Raw genomic sequence first — 20,745 nt, forward strand, 5'->3', positions numbered from 1 at the left:
ATTGTTTCAAAATTATGGAAGTAGTTCACATCACAAGATTTTCCAGAAGATAAACTGTTATCATGGCAACACCTTGCCAGGTACAAACACAAAGTACATCGTGTATATTAAACTACACACCCGATACACCTATAGATTATTATACATACCAAATTTGGAATAAATTGCATTGATACTGTGGAAGCAATTTACTCCAGAAAGTTTTGGGAAAATTGTGGTTCCATGGCAATGCTTTCTCCAACAAAGACAAAAAAAAATGTCTTGCACATCTGCACCTCAATGTCATCATGTAACCCAAGATTCATCAAAATTGCTTCAAAACTGTAGAAGGAATTTGCGACGCAAGATTTGCAACAGGCCGCCCGACTACCCTACCAACAGACAACACGCTGATTCCTGTATACCCCCTTTAAATATAGTTATTACGCTTCATGTATGCGGGGGTAAAATAAGTAAATGACATTCCATATACATTTAAAGTCCCCTGAGCATCATATCTGAAAGGTATATAAAAAAATATAGTCGAGATGTACCTCGCAGGGAGAAATATTTCATCATTAATCCTTTCATCCTCCTAGAGCCAAAATGGGTAAAAAGTAAATTGATATAGTTATATGTAATTGCCATATTCAAAAAATTACACTTTTTTATCACTTCAATAGTGGGAGGCTAGGATCTTAAAATAAAACTTCTTTTTTTCCTTCAGGTCATTCAGCTGTGGTCATCTTACAAATGTACCTGGCTTCTAGCGTACACCATCCACAGTAAGGGTCTCCATCATCACCACCGTTCCCTCCGATGCATTCATCACAGGTCTGGTAATTACTGCAGTTTGCCAGAGTCAGCTTCAATACCTTCATGTTCACAACAGCAACAAGATCAAACCTTTAAATAATGATTAACTGTAACTGACAAAATGCCCTATTATAACATTCATCAAACTGTAGGTCAGGCTACAAGACAGTTAGCGCAGTTTGCAGAGGGAATGATTACTACTTGGTTGCTCACATCGATGAGTTCAAATTGGGTTTTTGACAAATTATAACAGAAAAGCTTTCAAAATGTAATGATTTGAATGCATTGGGGCTATAGGAAAAGACAATGCAAAACGAATATTCAGTTCACGCCAAAAGTATGCTACGGTCAATATTGGCTCAGTGTAAAATTATGTGTTTGTATTGCACTATGATTCTTGAAATGAGAGCTCTCTCTTTTTCATAACAGTTGTCAATTATTACAGTACCTGTGAACCTTCCTCAGAGCCAGTTGCCAGTATGATTTGCTCCTTGTCTTCATCTAGATATACATCTCGTAGAACAGACCCTTGTCCAAGGGGAACATTTTCGTAATGGTACGCGGATGAACTATTTAGTATGTGAACCTATGTAATAACAAGAATTTACATGATATAACAAATAATGTGATGCACAGTTCTGACACTGGATTCAACATCAAGGAGTGAGTTGAGTATCACGTTGTCTAATCAGCTAAAAAATCAAAGTCACTCTTTACAGCATAGACCACATAGATGATCATGAAATCCATTTATAAGAGAAATAATAGGCCTCTTTGTTGTCTTTTGCATAGTCTAATGTCTACAAATGTATGATCACTAATGGACTGCAAAAGGGAAATTTACTGCATGTTCAATGTGAATTTTAGGACTTGAAGATACATCACAAACAGATGCAGATCAGTTGAACCAAGTCACAAATATTTTCATATTTCCAATATTATCATGATTCATTAGCCAAGTGATATATATTGATCACATACAAATGATAGGTGATACATGTCTCATATATACTGCACTGTTCCACAAAACTGCACACACACCTTCACACAATTGATTTGTCTGTCTTGAAAGAAAATATAGCATACACTTTTGTACAATGTAAAAGCCATATCCTTCATATCAAATTGCCATGAAGTTGAAATTCCAAAGCACATGTATTGCTAAGACTTAATTAGGAGATTGAGGGTGTACTTGGTTAATCATTGGTAAAATATGATTTGTCCCTTTTTTTCTGTAGTTATCTGATGGGCAAACCATAGGAGAGTTGTGAAGAAATGTAATATGACATTACTATCCCATCATATTTGCATCTTGCGACCCTTCACTGTCATGAAAAATATTAAACCTCAAATCTACAATTCATGAATTAAATCTCCAAATTTTACAAAACTAATGTAACCATAATTTGATTTTACTCTGCATCAAGGTTCCTCTTTATATTGAGTGGCGCTTCATTCTAAATTGCATTAATACGGGACTGTACCAGTATCAATATGCATTGCAAGTCATTATATACACTTGTACATACCACTATTAATGTCACAATGCACATGACCATTTAGTAGGCAGCTAGAGTACCTTAAGCAAGTCACCGTCACTACTTCCAATGAAAGCCACAGTATAGTCTCTCTCTGCAGTAGTGATGATGGATTTGGCCTCCATATCAGAGACAGTAAGTACCGGTGAAGCAGTCACTGGGTCTACACCATTGGCATACTTGTAGTAAGCATTGCCGCCGTCAGTAGCTTGGCACTCTCTGCTTTCTTGATTCCAATTGTTTGGGGCCTAGCATGGTGAACAATACACAATCCATACAAAAGGAAACAACCTATCATCAAATTTTGAAGACATGTACTCTTCATTACCCCCTCCTCCCCCCCCCCCTCCTACCAAGATAATAAGGCATCAATAATCCTAACACAAAGTTTTTGCATTTTCTCTTGGGCCACTTTGTGAAATAAAGGTGCCTCCGTAATTCACCATAAGGTCAGCAGTTTGTATCATACTGTAAAGCAAGATATTTTCACGGCATGACATTTTTGCAAATTGGAGCCAATGGCCTTTTTCATGGCATGAAATACATTTGTAGAGTATGTTAATCAATTTGAAATCATTCCAAAAGTAATGGAAAGAAGAGACTTACTTTTTATACACATGGCAACCTAATGTGCAAATTGGTACAACAGTTTGTAGCTTACTCTAATTCCTGAGAAAATGGGGACCAGGTAGAGATTCTGATCAACCTTCAAAATTGATAGTTTCCAGAAAAATACACAATGACAAGCAATTATGGAAATCTTGCAACACTTGGACACAACTTTCATCATGAAGGCATTAAATTTCTTGTTCATAGTAACATTTTTTTTTGCTCAATATCTGACAAGCCTTATCATCTTCCACAGCTTGAGATTGATCTTCACCTTTTTTTTTCCAACATTGATAACAAAATCTAATTACATAGTCCTGAGTTTTATTCAGGGAGTGAAAAACACATATATATCATATTCACTGACCTATCAATTGAGAGAAGTACATGTATGCTGATTTTTTTTTTTCATTCATCCCGTAAATTTAAATTTCATTTGTGATTTGTGATTTGAAATCCACATATTACTTTAAAAGCAATAGGATTAACTTTTGCTAATTATGCAATATTACACTCTTACACATCAGAGCAACATAATTGAACAAACATTCCTACAGATCTTACACCTGTGAGAGAACCCTTGCATTAAGATAGATGTCCTTGTTTTCATAACATATCTTGAGCAATAAAATTGAATTTATTCACTCCCCCTACACTCGAGTGATTCTTGAAGGTGTGCTGCTGGAAGAGTAAAGATACACATGTTGAAAGATTAAAAAATATGTACACAGCTTACAAATATGCTATGAAGACTAATTTTTCTGAAAGCGATATTTTCTCACTCATAATCTCTGAAGGGTCCTGCAGTGTGTATTATGCTGTTTAACCCATTGAGGACAAGTCCCACGTATACTCAGGCAGGTGTCTATGGGAAATGCGTGTTGTAGCAAAATCAGTCCGTCCTCAATGGGTTAAATAGACTGTATAAAGTGCACAACAATATGTTAGTTACACTTACAGCACCACATTGGCTGCTTTGCAAATAGTCAATTGATCTTCCACCACAGTCACTTTCACATGTGATGCAGCCAACTACAGCTTCTGTAAATTTCTCCTGGATATCACTCATCTTGTAGAGACACAGAGCAGACTGTACAGGTGATGAGCTCCCATTGGTAAACACAGCATACATGACGTCATCAGTACTATTGATACTCAAGGAGTCAGCTAGCTGGGATCCTGCAGGACCAATGTGAGCTGTTTGGATCACGTTGTAGTTTGATCCAGTGTGGTCTGTGCATTTCAGTTGAATTTGTGTGTAGGATTCAAAGTTTGTATCAGCTGTGTCTACGCACAAACGACCCATCACAGCTTCGACAGGCACATTCACTGCTTGGAGTTTAATGACATAATAAACATATTGAGTTATGAAAATAGCTTGCACATAATTAACGTCTGGTAGTTGCCCCATGGTAATGCTCTGCACAGGGTTGAATGAAGTTATGTCAAGCTTTGAAACAGGTTTGTCTGCTGTTTGAGTGAGACTGATACCTGTGAAGAGATACTGTGACCTCTGAGGAAAGGCACTTACAGCTACCACCCCAACCATGGGTGCATCCTCTCTCCTCACTACTGTCTTCTCATCAACATCGTAGTATGTTTCTGCATCGGTGATATTGGATAGCTTCCTTGTCTCACAATAACCATCACATGTTCCACATGTAATGAGTCTCTCAGTAGGTGCAGGTGCGATGACAAGCAGTCTGTTCTTGTCCTGTTCACCAAAATACGAGGATCTCGATATATTGCATAATCCAACCTCAACAGTCTCCCTCAAGATGAAATCTGGTCCCAGGTGGTAAATCTCCTCCTCGGCTCCAATGTAGACATCACCAGTAGTGTTATCTACAGCCATGAGTCTGAAAGGCAGCCTGGGATTGGGACTGGAGAAGGATGACACCAGGTAGGAGGAGAGGGGAGCCGACTCAGCATCATGCATCACATTCATGATGCTGAAGGCGAGCAGCATCAGTTTCAACGCTCCGAACATATTGAGCCAGTCAGTAATATCTGTTGTAGTTAAAATAGAAAAGGAAGGGTTATATTATGTATGGTCTGATTTATAGAAATAAATGAGAGGAGGGGAAGGATGGTGAGCAGGATGAGGACCATTAAACTCGAAAGAGCAGAAAATAAACAGGCTCAGGGGGAGGAGAATGGAAAAAGAGGCGAATGACATGATGATAAGTATATGGACGGAGTATTTAATAAAAGGGAAGGTGAAATCCGCAGGGAGACAGGGAAGAAAGTTTGCGTGTTTTGCCTGTTTGTTATAGCACAAACTCTTCAGCTAAAATTCTTAGGCCAATATTCTTATTTCGAGTGATTCAATTTCCTTTCAGCTGGAATAAGAATGTCTTTTAATCCTGGCAATGTCAGTGGTCGATATTACATGGACGGCATAACGTAAGAGCATTAAAATGAAACAAAACATAATGCAAAGTTCAACGTGATAGTAATCGAAGGAGAAAAAAAAAACAATGTTAAACAGCGTTTCAACACAAATCCCATATGTAGAGCAATATTACTTTTTGCTATACTGCCGGGGGGGGGGGGGAGGAGGGGAGTGTCATCGTGATGACCATTGAAGCCATGAACATTTAATCTCTCTGGAAAGAAAAAACAAACAGAACTTGAAACTAACCGAAACCACGCTAAATAATATGATTATGGTAACTCTGAATAAACCACATTTTCTTATAATGATATAGTGTTTCACTTACTCTACAGCTGTATAGGACCGGGATAATCAGATTCGCCAGAATTCTCAGAGTTATGTCCAGTCGATAACTGCCGAGTATAATAACTGCAAATTTAATCGATGATAGGGTGTCACTTAAACATAATTCAACGCTACATTGGAAGTAACAGCAGATATGTCTAATCGAAACTGTTTGAACGCGAGGTCTACCTAAAAACAAGGTGGTCACAAGTACGTGAGTGTACTATGGACCCCCTTTATTTGAGCCGTAAACGAGCTATATCAATATAACTCAATATAAATTATTACAAATAAGTTCTACTCCAATAAATACATACACACATAAAGGAAGTGTATTGAAGAAAAATAGATTCGATTTCTAACGTATCTATGGCACCTAATGGCATACATTATTTTCTGAAGAGGAAGCTTTGTCCTATCTCTCTTTGTATACTTTGTACTTATACTCAAGCCGGGAAACTTGCCTGCTTAATATTAAAGGTATTTCCCCTCTTCGGCACATCTCTCAATTTCCATAGATCTCTTAATGAAGATGAATAATGTTACAACCCCATCATGCACTGCAAAATATCTTTATGCGTTGCAAGTACCTTTCTTTTTCATTTCTTTCCGGGATGGTTTTGTCATGAAAACGAAATAACACTGTAAACATTCACGTAATTTGCAGTAGACATAAAACGTTTCTGGAAATACAGCACCAGTTTAATCTATGCTATCTTATTTATTATGTACAGATTGAAACGAAGACATAGCCAGAAATCGTGGCATAACTGTAAGACTATAGTCGATCTGCTCAGGGAGGTGAGACGACATACCTCCCTGGGCCTTGTATTTATGAAATGTGGGATATAATCGATTTATAGTTGATTTCTATCATATTTCTATCAAAAGTATACGGCAGCCTGTGTGGTAAGGAAATTTATAAGAGATTGTATTTAATTTTTTAATGAAACGGGGCCCTGGTTTGCTTCACGCAAACACCAAGTGAACATGGCAAACTGTATTATGGCACAGAAAAGCTTTCATCTTTTTTCTGTTTTTGTTTTTGATAGTTACGGTTACCATTACAGTGTGTTTTTATCACTGATTTGTTGTTGTTGTTGTTGTTGTTGTTTTTATGTTTGTTTGTGGGTTTTTGTTATATTCTCCAGGCGTCTTTATTGAAAAGGGTTCAAAGCGCTTGTATATCAAGGTCTGATAAAATGAGAGGCACTACGTTGTTGCCTATGATTATATGCTGCTATCGTATGACATTGTAAGTGTTGTTTTTTTCACATAGGATAGAAACGTCAGTCACAAAGGCAACCGTAATAATTCATTGTATCATAATTACACGAGTTGAATTTCCTCATTATTCATAGCTTTCACGTCACATACACACACACACGCACACACACACACACACACACACACGCACACACACACACACACACACACACACACACACACACAAAATTTGCCAGTTGATTCATAGTATGTTCTTTTCCGACGTCAAGCACCTTTCATTTCGAAATTTCCGCAAGTAGCAAGCGAGAATACTAAATAGACGCCATTTTGATGATTTGGAAACCAGAAACTATATAGGGGAAACTGAAAAGTGCAATTTAGATTGGTTGTGAGTAATGCTTTTTCGGAGCTCAATTTTACAATCTTGACATGCTTGAAGCGAACATTACAGTTCATTACGTGTTACCTCATAGCGATACTCAACACTACTAGGATGTGGTTTCCCCCGTCATTTTGCTCGTTTGTTTTATGGTTTGTTTGTTTGTTTGTTCTTTCCCTTCCTCTTTGTACAGTGTACATCACGCGGCTACAAGCAATGTCCGAACGAGTTCAGTTTTTGACATGGAAAATATCACTGCAGGTATTCTGTATAGCCTTAATTTGAAACACTTCAATTTTTGCTACTGGTTGATAAGTGTGGGATTTTTAGCTGATTGATGACTTTTTCGACGCGTAATATTTGGTATGATTTCTACTACCTTTGTACTTTCGCACTTTATGTCACTACCACTATGTGCCTTCATTTTGATCGAAATTCGTTTTCTCTTGAGAAATCATAAAAATGTATATCCGAAAGTGAGCATAATCACACTTGTAAAGAAGCTACACTTCAGGGTATGATGTGGCAGTGTGAACGGGTACTGCGGGCCGTAGTGCCATAAAAATGTACAACACATTTATGGACCTTGAAAGGGTGGTTCTATTCATTTATGTCTGTCATGATGTCATCGCACACGTTAAACATTCACTGTATGATACTGAATTATACTGCATTATGATGCAGTAAAAGAAGTGAAAACTTATCAAAATGATCACAACTCACTGCAATGTAATTGTATGAAAGGCAAACACTCTGATGCGTCCAATTTTTATTAGCGAAATCTGATTCACTTCTGCTTTTTCACATTATGTAGGGAAGAATATAATGTAGGCCAAAAGAGAAGAAAAACTGATCACTACACAGTACCCAGGTTGGGAACGCGTACTGACAGTCTCGCAATGTATTCTGTGGAACAGAAATCATGAACCAAAATACAAGCTGCACAACCTCCAAGCTCGCCTCTAAGGGGTATACAATAAGGCTCCTTCCACAATGAGAAATCAAAAAAAGTGGTAAATCACGAGCGGTAGATAGTGGCGACAACAGCTTATAACTCGAAAGTCTTCGTTAAACCTGACCTCAATCACGTCAGAAGATTGTGTCCTATTCATGTCACGATACAAAAAGAAAATTATGCATCACACGGAAATGTTTGTTTAAAAAAAAGAAGAAAAAAATGATTATATTATGGTTTTTCAGCTCAAGGTGCGTTGCCTCTTCCCATATCGTAACGGAGCATTGTACGCACGTTTACAACCTATTATCACGATCCTTATCTTTATGTTATTTACTTATCTAGAATGGTTCTAAAATTGGACTCAGACATTTCTCCGACAATTACATTACATGTATCTTGTTTTGTCATACAAAATGGGAAGCACAACAAATCGACTGAATGCCAAGTAAATTCATGAATCATAAACCGACTAATTGTCTGTCAGATAGGCACCTCCATGATTTTCATATAAAACTGTATAAAATTACATGCATCACATGCATAAACATGTTCTTCAGATTGTACAGTTCTACACTAAAATTATGAACCACAACATTAAAAGAATATAAGCAAACAATTATTTGTTGGGAAAACAAACTTGCAGCAATATTGTTCTGTGACTGATACAATGTACAAAATAGGACTACAATAGGCCTTCTGATACCTGAAGATAAGCGCAAAATTCTGTTTCCTCGGAACTTAAACATACAGCAAACGTCTCAACAAAGCCTGGCCCTTTAAACGCATTAACTGCCACCCTCATTTTGGTACGTTAACAATATATCATATAATATATCTTATCTGCATAATTATATTATATATGTTTGTTTTGTTTTTTTTTTTGTTTTTTAAGTCAAATAAACATGTAAAAAAGAAAGCTTCTAAAAGAATAAAGACAATATTCATGTCACAAAAGCAAACTGAATATTACAAGTTCTGGGGATACATGAAAGCTTCAAATAGCTTTTAATACGACTGGTTTCTTACATTTGTGAGTCATTACCCTTTCTTGCCAACGTTTGAGCTTGCAACCCTGCCAATAATCCAGCCAATACACTGTACTATAAGGGAAGACGTCTCTTCCTTTTATTCATCTTAAAACGACTGTTTCGCTCTCTATACAATATCATAAAATCTGCAAGTCGCATTATTCAAATTTTTATCACAGCAAACAATACTAGCCATTTAAATGTGTTACATGAGGTTACTCTTCGAGAGTGTCCCGAGGCAAACTTCGCACGAGTACAATAGATTTGCGCACCTGTCCATACATGAAACTTGCCTTTGGCAGAAAAATGCTTTGTCTGTCGAGAACTTAAATGAATGATACAGTTTTGGTTCAGACGCGGCTTCAGGTTTCCAGGGTTTTTTATGACGATTTTTCAAGATAATGAGAAACCTCATTTTAAAAAAATATGAACGAGCATACAATTCTTATAGGAGTTGAAATTTATTGATGAAAATTGGTTTTCATATGGAAAAGGTGGGAAACACTCTTTTTTAGGATCGCTCTATTTTTAGGATATATCAGCCATTTCAAAACTAATTTCCATCAAATAAATTTTGAATTTCTTTTAGAATTGTATGCTCTTTAACATTTCATAAAGTGGTGTCTATGTATCTCGCAAAAAGTCAAAAGCTGAATACTAATCCCAACCAAGACTATACAATTCCTTTAATAGACAAACATTCATAAGATTTTACATTCGAATCACGTAACGGAAAGCACAAACCCCTAATCAAACATAGTCATCACGTAAGGCAAAGTGAGCAAACCAAGGTGATGAAGATAGTTTACCACTGACGTCAATTCTCACGTCTTTTGGAGTGTTTAATCTCTTTACGACTTGCTAAACCCTGCTTTTTTTAAAGCACAAACCCCTAATCAAACATAGTCATCACGTAAGGCAAAGTGAGCAAACCAAGGTGATGAAGATAGTTTACCATTGACGTCAATTCTCACGTCTTTTGGAGTGTTTAATCTCTTTACGACTTGCTAAACCCTGCTTTCTTTCAACGACCTGTAAGTTTCCTGTTCAGCATACAGTGCCTGCACTGTATCACACTACAATGTATTTGACTGGCAAGCTGTTGAGCATTGTCATGCAATGTCAGTTGCGATAAGTCTTGAATACTCTTCATTATTTTGGGTTCACATTTCTCCCAAGCAATTCTCCTTTTATGCCATCGTTTCGTAATTCAGACTGTATTCGTACTGAAAAACTAAAAAAAAAAAAAAAAACACACACACACACACACACGATTTTACATCTGCACTGCCTTGATCTTTCAATATATTAAACAAAAATATTATCCAACTTTGCCGCAAATATCCTGTCCAACCCCCACTCACTATGTTCCTAACAATACAAATATGATATGTATATATTGGAATGCTTTCCACACTATTTCTTTTTTTTTTACGACAGCAAACAGATTGATTTTGGATTCTTTAGTGGAGACGCATGAACTCTAATAACACCATCTTTTTTCTCTGCACACAGCCCAGAACAATCAGATACGTTTTTCATGCAACAAGCTACGTGTAATGCAAGCTGGCTGAAGTTGAGCAATGAACATCATTTGAAATATATGTATACTGGCTAGAGGGCGTGTCAGAAATGTTGTTCATTATCACAAACTGAATTTCACCACATTACAAGCAAACATTATGTAAACATGTTCATAGATTCACGCTGGGCATTTACTGCAAACACCCAGGCAAAGAAGTCAAAATATAATGTTTATATAAGCCTGTAAAGATATAAAATATATCATAATATGCAAGCAGTAGGCCTACTCTCTACCTTGTAGCAGTGTCACACAAGCTGCAATAATGAGGAAAAATAAATTGGACGATGAGAGAAAAAAATCTTCTCTGAAGCTTTTGCTCATGAAAATCAGTCACACATAAGGAGATACGAAATCTTCATTGTTTTTACACAGTCACCATGTACGCAATGCTTGCAGCTATCTTCCAATGACAAACATGAATGAACAGTACCGTACATTTTGTGCATTACAGTCAATGTCTACATATTCAGAAGTCATGTGGCAAAGAGCAGAAGAAAAATATACACAGAAGGGCATTGTAAAGGATCAGAATAAACCATAAACTAAGCAATACCAAAGAGCCAAAAAGCATGAGGGAACTACTGTCCACTATGTCACAGCATTGCATAAGCAATAGTATTCTCATGATAAAAATGCACACACCAATTATTTTAACTACAAACATGGCAAGGGCATACCTGTCAGATCACTACCTGAAGAAATACTTGTGCCAGAATTTAATATCAATTTTCTGGTATAGCAACCATCATTTTTCATATAATGCTTAGGTGTTCCTTCCTGGAGTTTTTGATAATGCCTTTTGATCTACTGAATAAAATGATATTTTATGTATCATATTTGTTATTTTTACTTGATACTTCAAAATCTAGATTTAACTTCATATGACATAAAGAAATTCTATACCATACTTCCAAAGCTGTGTAATATGGACATAAAATTGAACACTATCTTTGCCTTTATATGAAAAAGGAATGAAGAAACATGAAGGTGGGTTAGGCACATGACCATTAATAAGTACAAAGTTAGCAAAGTATTTGCATTGCAATAAAGTACTGAAGGCAAGTAAGTCATAATTATTTTCAAATAGTACTTCCTTTTTTTCACCACACTGTGGTGCAAGTACACTTTACAGCACCATACATGTACCACAGCACTAAACCATATCCACCCCACCAATAACATTTTGCACAAGGAAAATTACACAAAATTGTTCCAGACTTTCCAGAAATATTTCTTTTTTTCCCCCAATGTACAAATGTATATAGAGACTTAAAAAAAAACACCTCTGATAAAAACTATTTATTTACACATGAATTTAGCATTAATAGCATAGTACAAGATTAAAGACAATTTAAAAAGAATACTATGAGGAATGTCATAGTCACTGGATTTGTCATGTTCCTTTGGTAACAGCAAGGCAGCAACCAACCAGCAGTGCTCATTTTGCACATCTATTGTCACTCAGTTATTAGAACTTGAACCAAACTTTTTTGAAACATGGAACTGAGCCCCTCATGGATCACATACTTTGCTGAATTAGTCAACTTTCTGAAAGTCTATCTTAAGACGCCAGGTTGACTATAAATCATATTCTGTGTGTGTGTATGTGACACAACTCTGGTTATCAAATCTACTCAAAAGTATATACAGGTACCATTAAAATCTGTCATAATTCACACTACATTGGACAAATACTGTATCTCCAAAGAAAGTATTTATGATCTTTGTCTAAGCCAATACTATGATGTAAAGAATGGTATGTTTCACAAATGCAAACCACATCAGATTTTTGTCAATCAGACGAATTTGCAGTGAAGAACATATAAATCTTTTTACCTCTGATTACACAGCATCATCATCTGATAGTAAATGTTTATTAATATCTCCATCTTAAAATATGTCTGGTACATAAAACATGTTAAAACAAAACTAAGTCGGAATGTCTTCTAACTACGTATGTATTAAGATTCATTTCATGAGAAAAATGTACAAATCAAGCAGAATACTGGTCCAGAAATGGTATAATTACAATTACATGCCACTGATCCACAAGAACTCCTGATAATCAAAGCCTCCTTGTCTGAAATCATTACTTTCATTCCATCATGACGGTTTGAAATTCTTTGCAAGGTGTTGCCCAAAGATTGTCCGGTGCGAATTATGGCATCAGTTCTGTGATGGAATCAAGCTGAGGAAGGGATAAGAATGGGAAAGACAATGTTACCAGTAATCTGCATCTACCATAAAATTTGAATTTGGATCCTATGCTTTAATAACAAACAGCTTCCACCATCCATTTGCTGTCCTCCCCCCTAAAAAAAAGATAAATATATACATATACATATACATATACATATACATATACATATACATACATACATGTACATGCATACATACATACACGTATGCAAGCGTATGCCTCATGTTACCATAGATGTAATGAAAAGTGTATACTTCCAATGGTTAACTTGTACGGTACATGTATTGTAGTTTTGTAAGCTATGTATTAATGTATTGTAGTAACATAATGTTAGTAATAAAGTGAGGGGACTGCACTATACAAGTTCGCTTTTTGGCAGCCCCTCAATTTTTCATTTCCACCAAGTCCTTAATGAAACAAGATGTATTATAATTATGTTACAAGATATGTTATCATTTGACATTTGTATTACCTATGTATATTGATTGGAAATGAAAATAAAACATGAATGAATGAATGAATGAATGAATATATATTTGAATTACATTTATATACACACACACACACATATATATACATATACACAGTCATATTATGTACAGTATGGCCATTTTGTTCAAAGGAGGTAAAAGAAAGAAAGAAAAAAATAACATAGAATTTCCAAATGGTCTTAGTACATCTTACACCTCCTAAACAGACAAGACTATGCATTCTGTTCAGTCTCCCCTGACATTGACTTTGCATGGAGAAATCTGTTAATCAGAATGCTGTAGAAATGTCATCACCCTTAAAATCACTCTAAGTGATCATTGTTAAGAAAAATTGTTGTCATGTCATACACACACACACACCAAAAAAAAAAAAATTACAAAAAACAAAAAACTAAAAAAAGACATGTGTACATAAAATGCAAATAAGTGAATTATTATGCACCTCCACCATGGCCCTCAGTATACATGTACATGCGTAGCTTAATATTACCTGTTAGAAATATCCATAGTGTCTGGTCAATTTTTGAGCTACTTGTCATTTAACAGTAATGCATGAAACTGATAACAATCGATGATATACATTGTATAATTCAGGCTCATAACTAGGATTTCATGGGAGGGTTCAGAATCAGAAAAAAAAAGTGGATCTGTTGGTTCAGGTTTAAACTGCCTTATGCACTACTATGCTTTCCTTTATATCAAATTAGAAGATTCCTGCTATTTATGTGTGTAAATATGAAAAACATAGTACAATAGATGTTCACTGAAATTTTTAGAGTCAGTGTTTATAGTATAAATCACATACGACACATTTAAAGAAATCAGCACACCATAAAATGGAAGAAATCATAAGATCACATTAGCACAAAACAAAGAAAATGTGAGGTGGAGCATCACGTAAAATGTATTATCGTTTTGACTCAAATCCAGGGTTTGTTTCAATTTCAATACTGTAAAGAGTCGCATATCAAAATTAGGGGATATTCCATAAAGCTGACGGGCAGATACATTGCATTTGGGGTTAATGTCATTCCTAAAGCAGAGAGGCTTTCATATGTGACCCTGCATCACAAAACCACACAAAAAGTCGCCAGACATGGATCTTTAGTTAGGGGCAGATTCAGAAAGAGCAGACTCTAACCTTTAAAACGATGCATAATTCAAAACAAATGGACTCTCCTAACCTATCTAAATATTGGAAAGAAAGCACACACTCTGGAAAAGAGTGAACTGAGAAAAGAAGCTCTGAACTGCAGGGTCTATTCAAGCACTTAATCTTTACCAAGCCATGCTAGCTGTGCGATGAATGAGACATAAAGCAGAATGTAACCCACAGTAGCAGCAACAATTAGGGATAATCAGATTAAGCTGAAATTGAGCATGCTCTATTAATACATTCTGTCCATGATTAATGCCAACTCTTAAAGCAGTAGCATTGTCTTTTCAAAGGTAATTGGAGTTGAAAGTGAAAAGTGTACAAATGATTTTCAAAAAAGGAAAAGGGGCCTCTAAGACATACCTGATGACACTACATGTACTCCACAAAAAAGGGTTGTAGAAAAACTGCTGAAAACACACTTTCCCATTCATCTTATGATCTCAAATTTAAGAATCATGTAGACAAACAACAGCTCTTTCAGAAAGTATGAAAAACTAAAGATTGACTTGGTTGATCTGTTTCACCTGTTTTGAGCCCTCACGTAAAATCAAGGGGTGCGACTTTTTCTTGGTTTTGTGATGCACGGTCACATATTCTCTTGCACGGATATCAAAGTTAAATAAGAAAGTGTAGAACATGTTAACATAATGTGACACATACATATCAAGATGTACTTGAGCTGCAAAGCTTTCCAAAACTGGCAAATTAGAAGACAAGTTACCAACACATACATTCACACAGACACATATCAAATTTAACTAGAAATGTCGCTATGGCGACTGGTATGCCTCCGCCATAATGCATGATTCTCCTAATAGGTCTATAGTACATGTGGACAATGTGTGATTACATTTTCACAAAATTGGCAAAATATTAAAATGACATGTTTGTCACAAATGTATCGAATGTTCACCTTCCTTGACCTATGTTTAATTGGATGAATAGGAGAGCATGTATTTGGGGATTTAAGAACTTTAACTTCGACTTTGACCCTTTCATAAGTTTACACACTTGAGTGATTTTCAAGGTATGGAAAAAAAGTGCAATTTCTGTATTGAACAGTAAATTGTTATCATTTTCATCTGGCCTTTGATTCATAAGAGAATCACTGTCAGGCAGGTATACATAAATATATACTAAGTTTAAAGATAACTTGAGCCACTTCCGAGATATGGAGAAAGAAGTAAGTTCAGCACTTCACTTGATCTTTGACCTTTTGACCTTTGACCTTCTTGGCAAAAAAAAAAATCTCAGAGAATCTCTAGTGGGTTATACATGCATACATCAAGTTTAAAAAAAAATAATCCTGCTGGCATTGCATAAATATAAGGAAAATAGTAAAATTTTGAAGTATTGCCCCTGACCTTTGACCCCTGACCTTCGACCCCATGAACCCCAAATTCCCTAGATAACCACTGCCAGTCAGTACATGCATATATATTTTGTTCCATAAAGATACCTTGAACAATTTCCAAGATAAAGAGAAAAAAGTGAAATTTTAACATTTTACTTGACCTTTTGACCTTTGACCTTTTGACCTCATGACCCCAAACTTTCACCAGAGAATTTTAATTGGGTAATACATGTATACACTAAGTTTCAAGAAAATATCTTCAGGCATTGCATAGATATGGGGGAAATAGTGAAATTTTAAGCATTTGACCTTGACCTTTTGACCTTTGACCTTGAGCATGTGCATCCAAAAGTTGATAGGCACAACTTTACCCCCTAATACACATACATGCCAAGTTCCATTAGGATACCTCAAAAGGTTTTGATAGTTACCCTGTCCACAAAATTCATTACAGACGGACGGAAGGACGGACGGACGGACGGACGGACGGATGGACGGACGGACAACCCCAAACAATAATGCCTCCGGCACCACTTCGTGGCGGAGGCATAAAAAATCAAATACAATTAAAAACAAAGATGAAGTTATTAGTTACTTTTTTTTTAAATCACTTTCTCTTGTAGCTTCAAAGGCATGACAAGGGGGAATTTTGACCAAATGTTATATTATTTCCTAACACCTCCAACCTACACAATCATCCAGAAGGCTTGTTATTTGTAGTACTATAAAAAGCAATGACACATAAAAAAAAAACGCTGATGGGATACTCTTGGAACAACAACAAATACTGCTGTGATAATTGAGTTAGCAATGGTTAGCAAAGTTAGAGATGGCAGAGTTATGGTGATAAAAGGATGCTTCATAATCACTATCACAACAAAAGCTAAAATGCAAATAATGTTTATACCAAGAACTGCTTTTTGATACCTCTGAATTGTTATTCTAGGCATCAGAGATTGCATGAATGAACGAGATGAGGTAAACCAAAATCCCAAGATTGCTTCACGTGCAGCCACTCACTAGTTCAGCTGTGTCGTTACAGGTGAAGTCGTACAGCTGCTTCAGGGTCCCAACTCGGCTGAACAGACCGGCGAATTCCTGAGGGTTAAATTTAGGTGAAATAATTTTCTTCAACTTAACAGCATGGTCTTCTCAAGACAGTACTTCTATTTAGAGGTGACTTCTGCAAAAAAAAAAAGATTATTGTAGACATCCTGAAACTAGTAATCAATGAAAAGGAAGTTCTTGACACCATATTTGTACTTTTGTGCAGCATGTCTCTCCTACCAATTTATAATGAGTGTTTTATAAAATAATACTATATAATCTTATTTGAGGCTGCTGCTGTATGTGTATCATTCGTTTGCTCGCAGAATATTCAAAAGCCTCTACATTGCTAAACTTTGATAACAGAATCTTGAATTGCCATCAGATTTCAGAAGATTGAAGGCCCTGTTTTTTTTTTCTTTCTCTCTCAAATTGGCAAATTTCCAAATCTAAAAATTCTTCCTGATAACGTGTATACTTTATCATACCTTAGGCTACAAAAAGGGTGCGCAATGATAACTGCAATACCAACTTACATGAGGTAGTAACATTTTTTGGGATTGACAATCAAGGTAACAAACTATTATCAGCTGCCACATGCATGGCTTTAAGAAATTGAGGTTGATACATAGCTCACTAAAGTCAATACATGAACTGACCCCCCAAATAAAAAAAAAGAATAGATAAATAATTGAAAATGCAGCTGCCAGGTCAACCAATTAAGTATAAAGCTACATGCCTGTCCAATCCTGTCATACTCCACATGCATTTCCCTGTCTGTTGGGGTAAACCGGCTGGCAATGTTCCGATAATACTCGCTGATGGTTTTGATGTAGCCAGGAAGATCTTTTACAAAGAGGACACGATTCAGGGAGGAATCCTGCAGTGTGGGAATTAAAAGGGAATAATAAGGGTTTATCATCACAACCTTTGGAGAGTTTTGGTGATCAAAATATCCATGTTGACAAATCAGTGTCCAGACTTTGGGCAGACCAGTGATTGTACAGTAAACAAAAATACATTGGCATTGTGATTTGTCTGCAAATGGGCAATCAAAGCAAAAAATTCAGATGGCAAATAATCAAGCCTTCTCGACACTACAAACTATTAGTATGAGGTAGAGAGTATTCATTTATCAATGATACTTGAAGTATCATCAGTATGTAATTTAACTGATTGATTCTAATTTCTGATTACTTGCACTATTTGTTAAAACTCTACTTTCTCACTTTGGCATTATCATATCAATGTCATTTGAAATTTCAAGCCAACACTCCTCAACTATTTCATATGCAATCTGAATTCTTCCATTCTTCAAATATCCATACCCCATTAAACCAGATTAAAACACACACACACACACACACACTTAATCTTCCATATTTTACAATGACCCTATCCTTTGGAATACACTTCTTCTATCAACCAAAAACAGTAAGAATGAGAAGGTTTTATAAACAATTCCTCTTTGATGGAATGTACCAGAAGTAAAGCCTAAAATGGGTATATACTATGTCTCCTCTGTTTCTTCTTTTCTCCAGAATAAGACCTGGTATCTTCAATCCTTGTTATAGTTTCACATGAATTTGTTCGATATTTGCCCTTGATAAAATGTAATAATAATCATAAGGGATCATTTCAAACAAGCTTCTTGTTTGGATTTGATGATCTTATCATTTAACACATTGTGGGATTTTGATATTTGTAAACTGCTAACATTTGTAAATGTGCCTTCAAATTGGAAATGAATAGTTTTCCCTCATAATAACCAAGCACCGTTGCATAAGCTTTGCAGTCATGAGCAAAGTGGCATTTCCAAGGTTTGGAAAATTTTTGTAGTTGCAGTAACAATAATATTACAAGTAAAATGATTAGAGAAGTGTACATCAGCTTCAACATTCCACGTCAGTATTCAATGCCCAAGTTCAATGTTTATGTTTATACATGCATGGTCAAGAGAAAAAAACCAAACAAAGACAAAGCGTTTCTCAGCGACAAATTCCATTTTCAGGACAAAATAAATGCAGTTTCAATCTTTCAGATGAGCCAGCAAAACATCAGGTACATGTACTAAATCAACCTCATCTATAGACATATATGTCTCATGTTATTTGCTGTTGGAGATTGGCTTTTTTCTTGGTCAACTGCATGAGTAGTGATCAGTGCATACCTCTTTCTTCTCAGGGATGACCTTCTTGAAGGCGTTGTCCAGCATGTTGGCCAGGACCGAGACACTCTGGTCAGCACAACGAGATTGGCGCATGTCAAACACGTAGGAGGGATGGGTCAAGGTGGTCACCCAGTAGTGTAGAGGAAGACTTTTAGTGATAGATTTGACAAAAAGATAAGAATTTAATAGTGACAATGAACAATCCACTACAACGTATTGGTCAGCACAGCATAACCAAAGCATGTTCACACATACCAAAAGATATTTTTCTCTAGAACAGTGATAGCAGTGTGTGAATCAATTAGTGGTGTGGAACACTTCAAAAGGAGAAAGAAACATGCATATGTATCCAGATACATTTGATCTATCAAAAGAAAGAATAACATTCACTTTTTCTTCCATTTTTTTTTTCAAAGTCAAGACAGAAGGAAACTCAAAATTTCACATTTCAACATGATGATGTGATTTGTCCCCCTGAAACTGCTTTAACAGATAAACACATGCAGAAGTAGATTCCTAGCCATAAACTTACTGTAAATTCTAATACTATCAACTAGTAAAAAGCTAAAATGATCAAAATTTCATTTAAATAGAAACTTTGAAAAAATTCACAGTTTGCTGAAACACTTATACTGCAGAGAGTCACATAGTCTATTCAATGAGATGTCTTGGCCTTGTATACTATCCTAGGCTATTTTTCTATACATAAAAATACATCATAATGACATTGTTTTCTTTGCAAATTATTCAGCAATTCTAAATTCTCACCTGTTGCTCTTCCAAGCCTCAGCACATTGTTCTCCAATTTTCTCATTCCCACCACAATGCTGACCAGCCATCTCGTCAAAGAAGTCAAACAGGTATTTGATAGTGACCGGCGTCTCCTCAGGTTTATTCAAGATGGTGGAAAGGAAGTTGTTCAAGAAGGGCTCGATTGTTTTCTGTACCAAAATCATGTAATAGCCAGTTAGATCTCTCATTTAGTATTGATAGTGAATAAGGGCATGACCAAGAAAAACAAAACAAAATGAAAACAAACACACACACACAAAGAATGTCATTTATATATCTATTTCATTTTTCAGATTCTGATCAAATTTCAAGCAAGGCAGTACATAAAACTGTTCTGTAGTAATGAAGTACACTGTATACAATGACAGTTAAAAGATCTAATGTGTGTATACTTTACGCATTAAATAACATGACATTTTCTTACAACATTACTGTGTATGAATGTTTCGAAAATAAAGCTATCAAGAGATTTCTGATAAGTATTCAAAACAGAAAATTGCACAGACATATCCCTTGGACAACGATATTAGCATTTACAAGTGTACTTTATATGAAAACAGCTTAGCATTTACTTTAATATCAAAACAGCTTTATTTGATAATGTAATTCATAGAAATAATGAGTGATTAAGTTGGTTTTAATATTAGTAAGTACTGAGACCAGGGGACATTTCCCATCATATGTGACCCTG

At 35.8% G+C, this 20,745-nt stretch overlaps 2 protein-coding genes across 2 annotated transcripts in view; both read right to left on the reverse strand.

The window, feature by feature from the left end:
• Positions 1-707: 707 nt before the first annotated feature.
• LOC139734029 (plexin-B2-like) lies at positions 708-4,932 on the reverse strand. The gene is made up of 4 exons (XM_071644836.1): positions 3,901-4,932; positions 2,375-2,581; positions 1,244-1,381; positions 708-854 (listed from the first exon to the last, which is right to left on the reverse strand). The coding sequence occupies exons 1-4, from the start codon at positions 4,930-4,932 to the stop codon at positions 708-710; spliced, it is 1,524 nt and encodes a 507-aa protein (XP_071500937.1).
• A 7,751-nt stretch (positions 4,933-12,683) lies between these two features.
• The window catches only part of LOC139734030 (plexin-A4-like), a 63,500-nt gene continuing 55,438 nt past the window's right edge, over positions 12,684-20,745 (reverse strand). Inside the window, exons 28-32 of the mRNA XM_071644837.1 lie at positions 20,031-20,203; positions 19,263-19,410; positions 17,832-17,972; positions 17,066-17,143; positions 12,684-13,029 (exon numbers count right to left, since the gene is read on the reverse strand). Coding sequence (XP_071500938.1) covers positions 13,000-13,029; positions 17,066-17,143; positions 17,832-17,972; positions 19,263-19,410; positions 20,031-20,203 — 570 coding nt within the window. The 3' untranslated portion in view covers positions 12,684-12,999. The remainder of the gene's footprint in view (positions 13,030-17,065; positions 17,144-17,831; positions 17,973-19,262; positions 19,411-20,030; positions 20,204-20,745) is intronic.

The sequence above is a fragment of the Diadema antillarum genome, unplaced genomic scaffold (assembly GCF_040938485.1).
Source record: "Diadema antillarum isolate AM-2024a unplaced genomic scaffold, OU_Dant_1.0 seq00000507_RagTag, whole genome shotgun sequence".
Classification (NCBI taxonomy): Eukaryota; Metazoa; Echinodermata; class Echinoidea; order Diadematoida; family Diadematidae; genus Diadema; species Diadema antillarum.

Coding starts and splice junctions, on each gene's coding strand:
- LOC139734029 (XM_071644836.1), bottom strand. CDS start 4,932: ATGTTCGGAGCGTTGAAACTGATGCTGCTCGCCTTCAGCATCATGAAT. Junction 1,382..2,374: donor GTGACGGTGACTTGCTTAAG/GTACTCTAGCTG, acceptor GTTATTACATAG/GTTCACATACTAAATAGTTC. Junction 855..1,243: donor GCTCTGAGGAAGGTTCACAG/GTACTGTAATAA, acceptor GTGAACATGAAG/GTATTGAAGCTGACTCTGGC.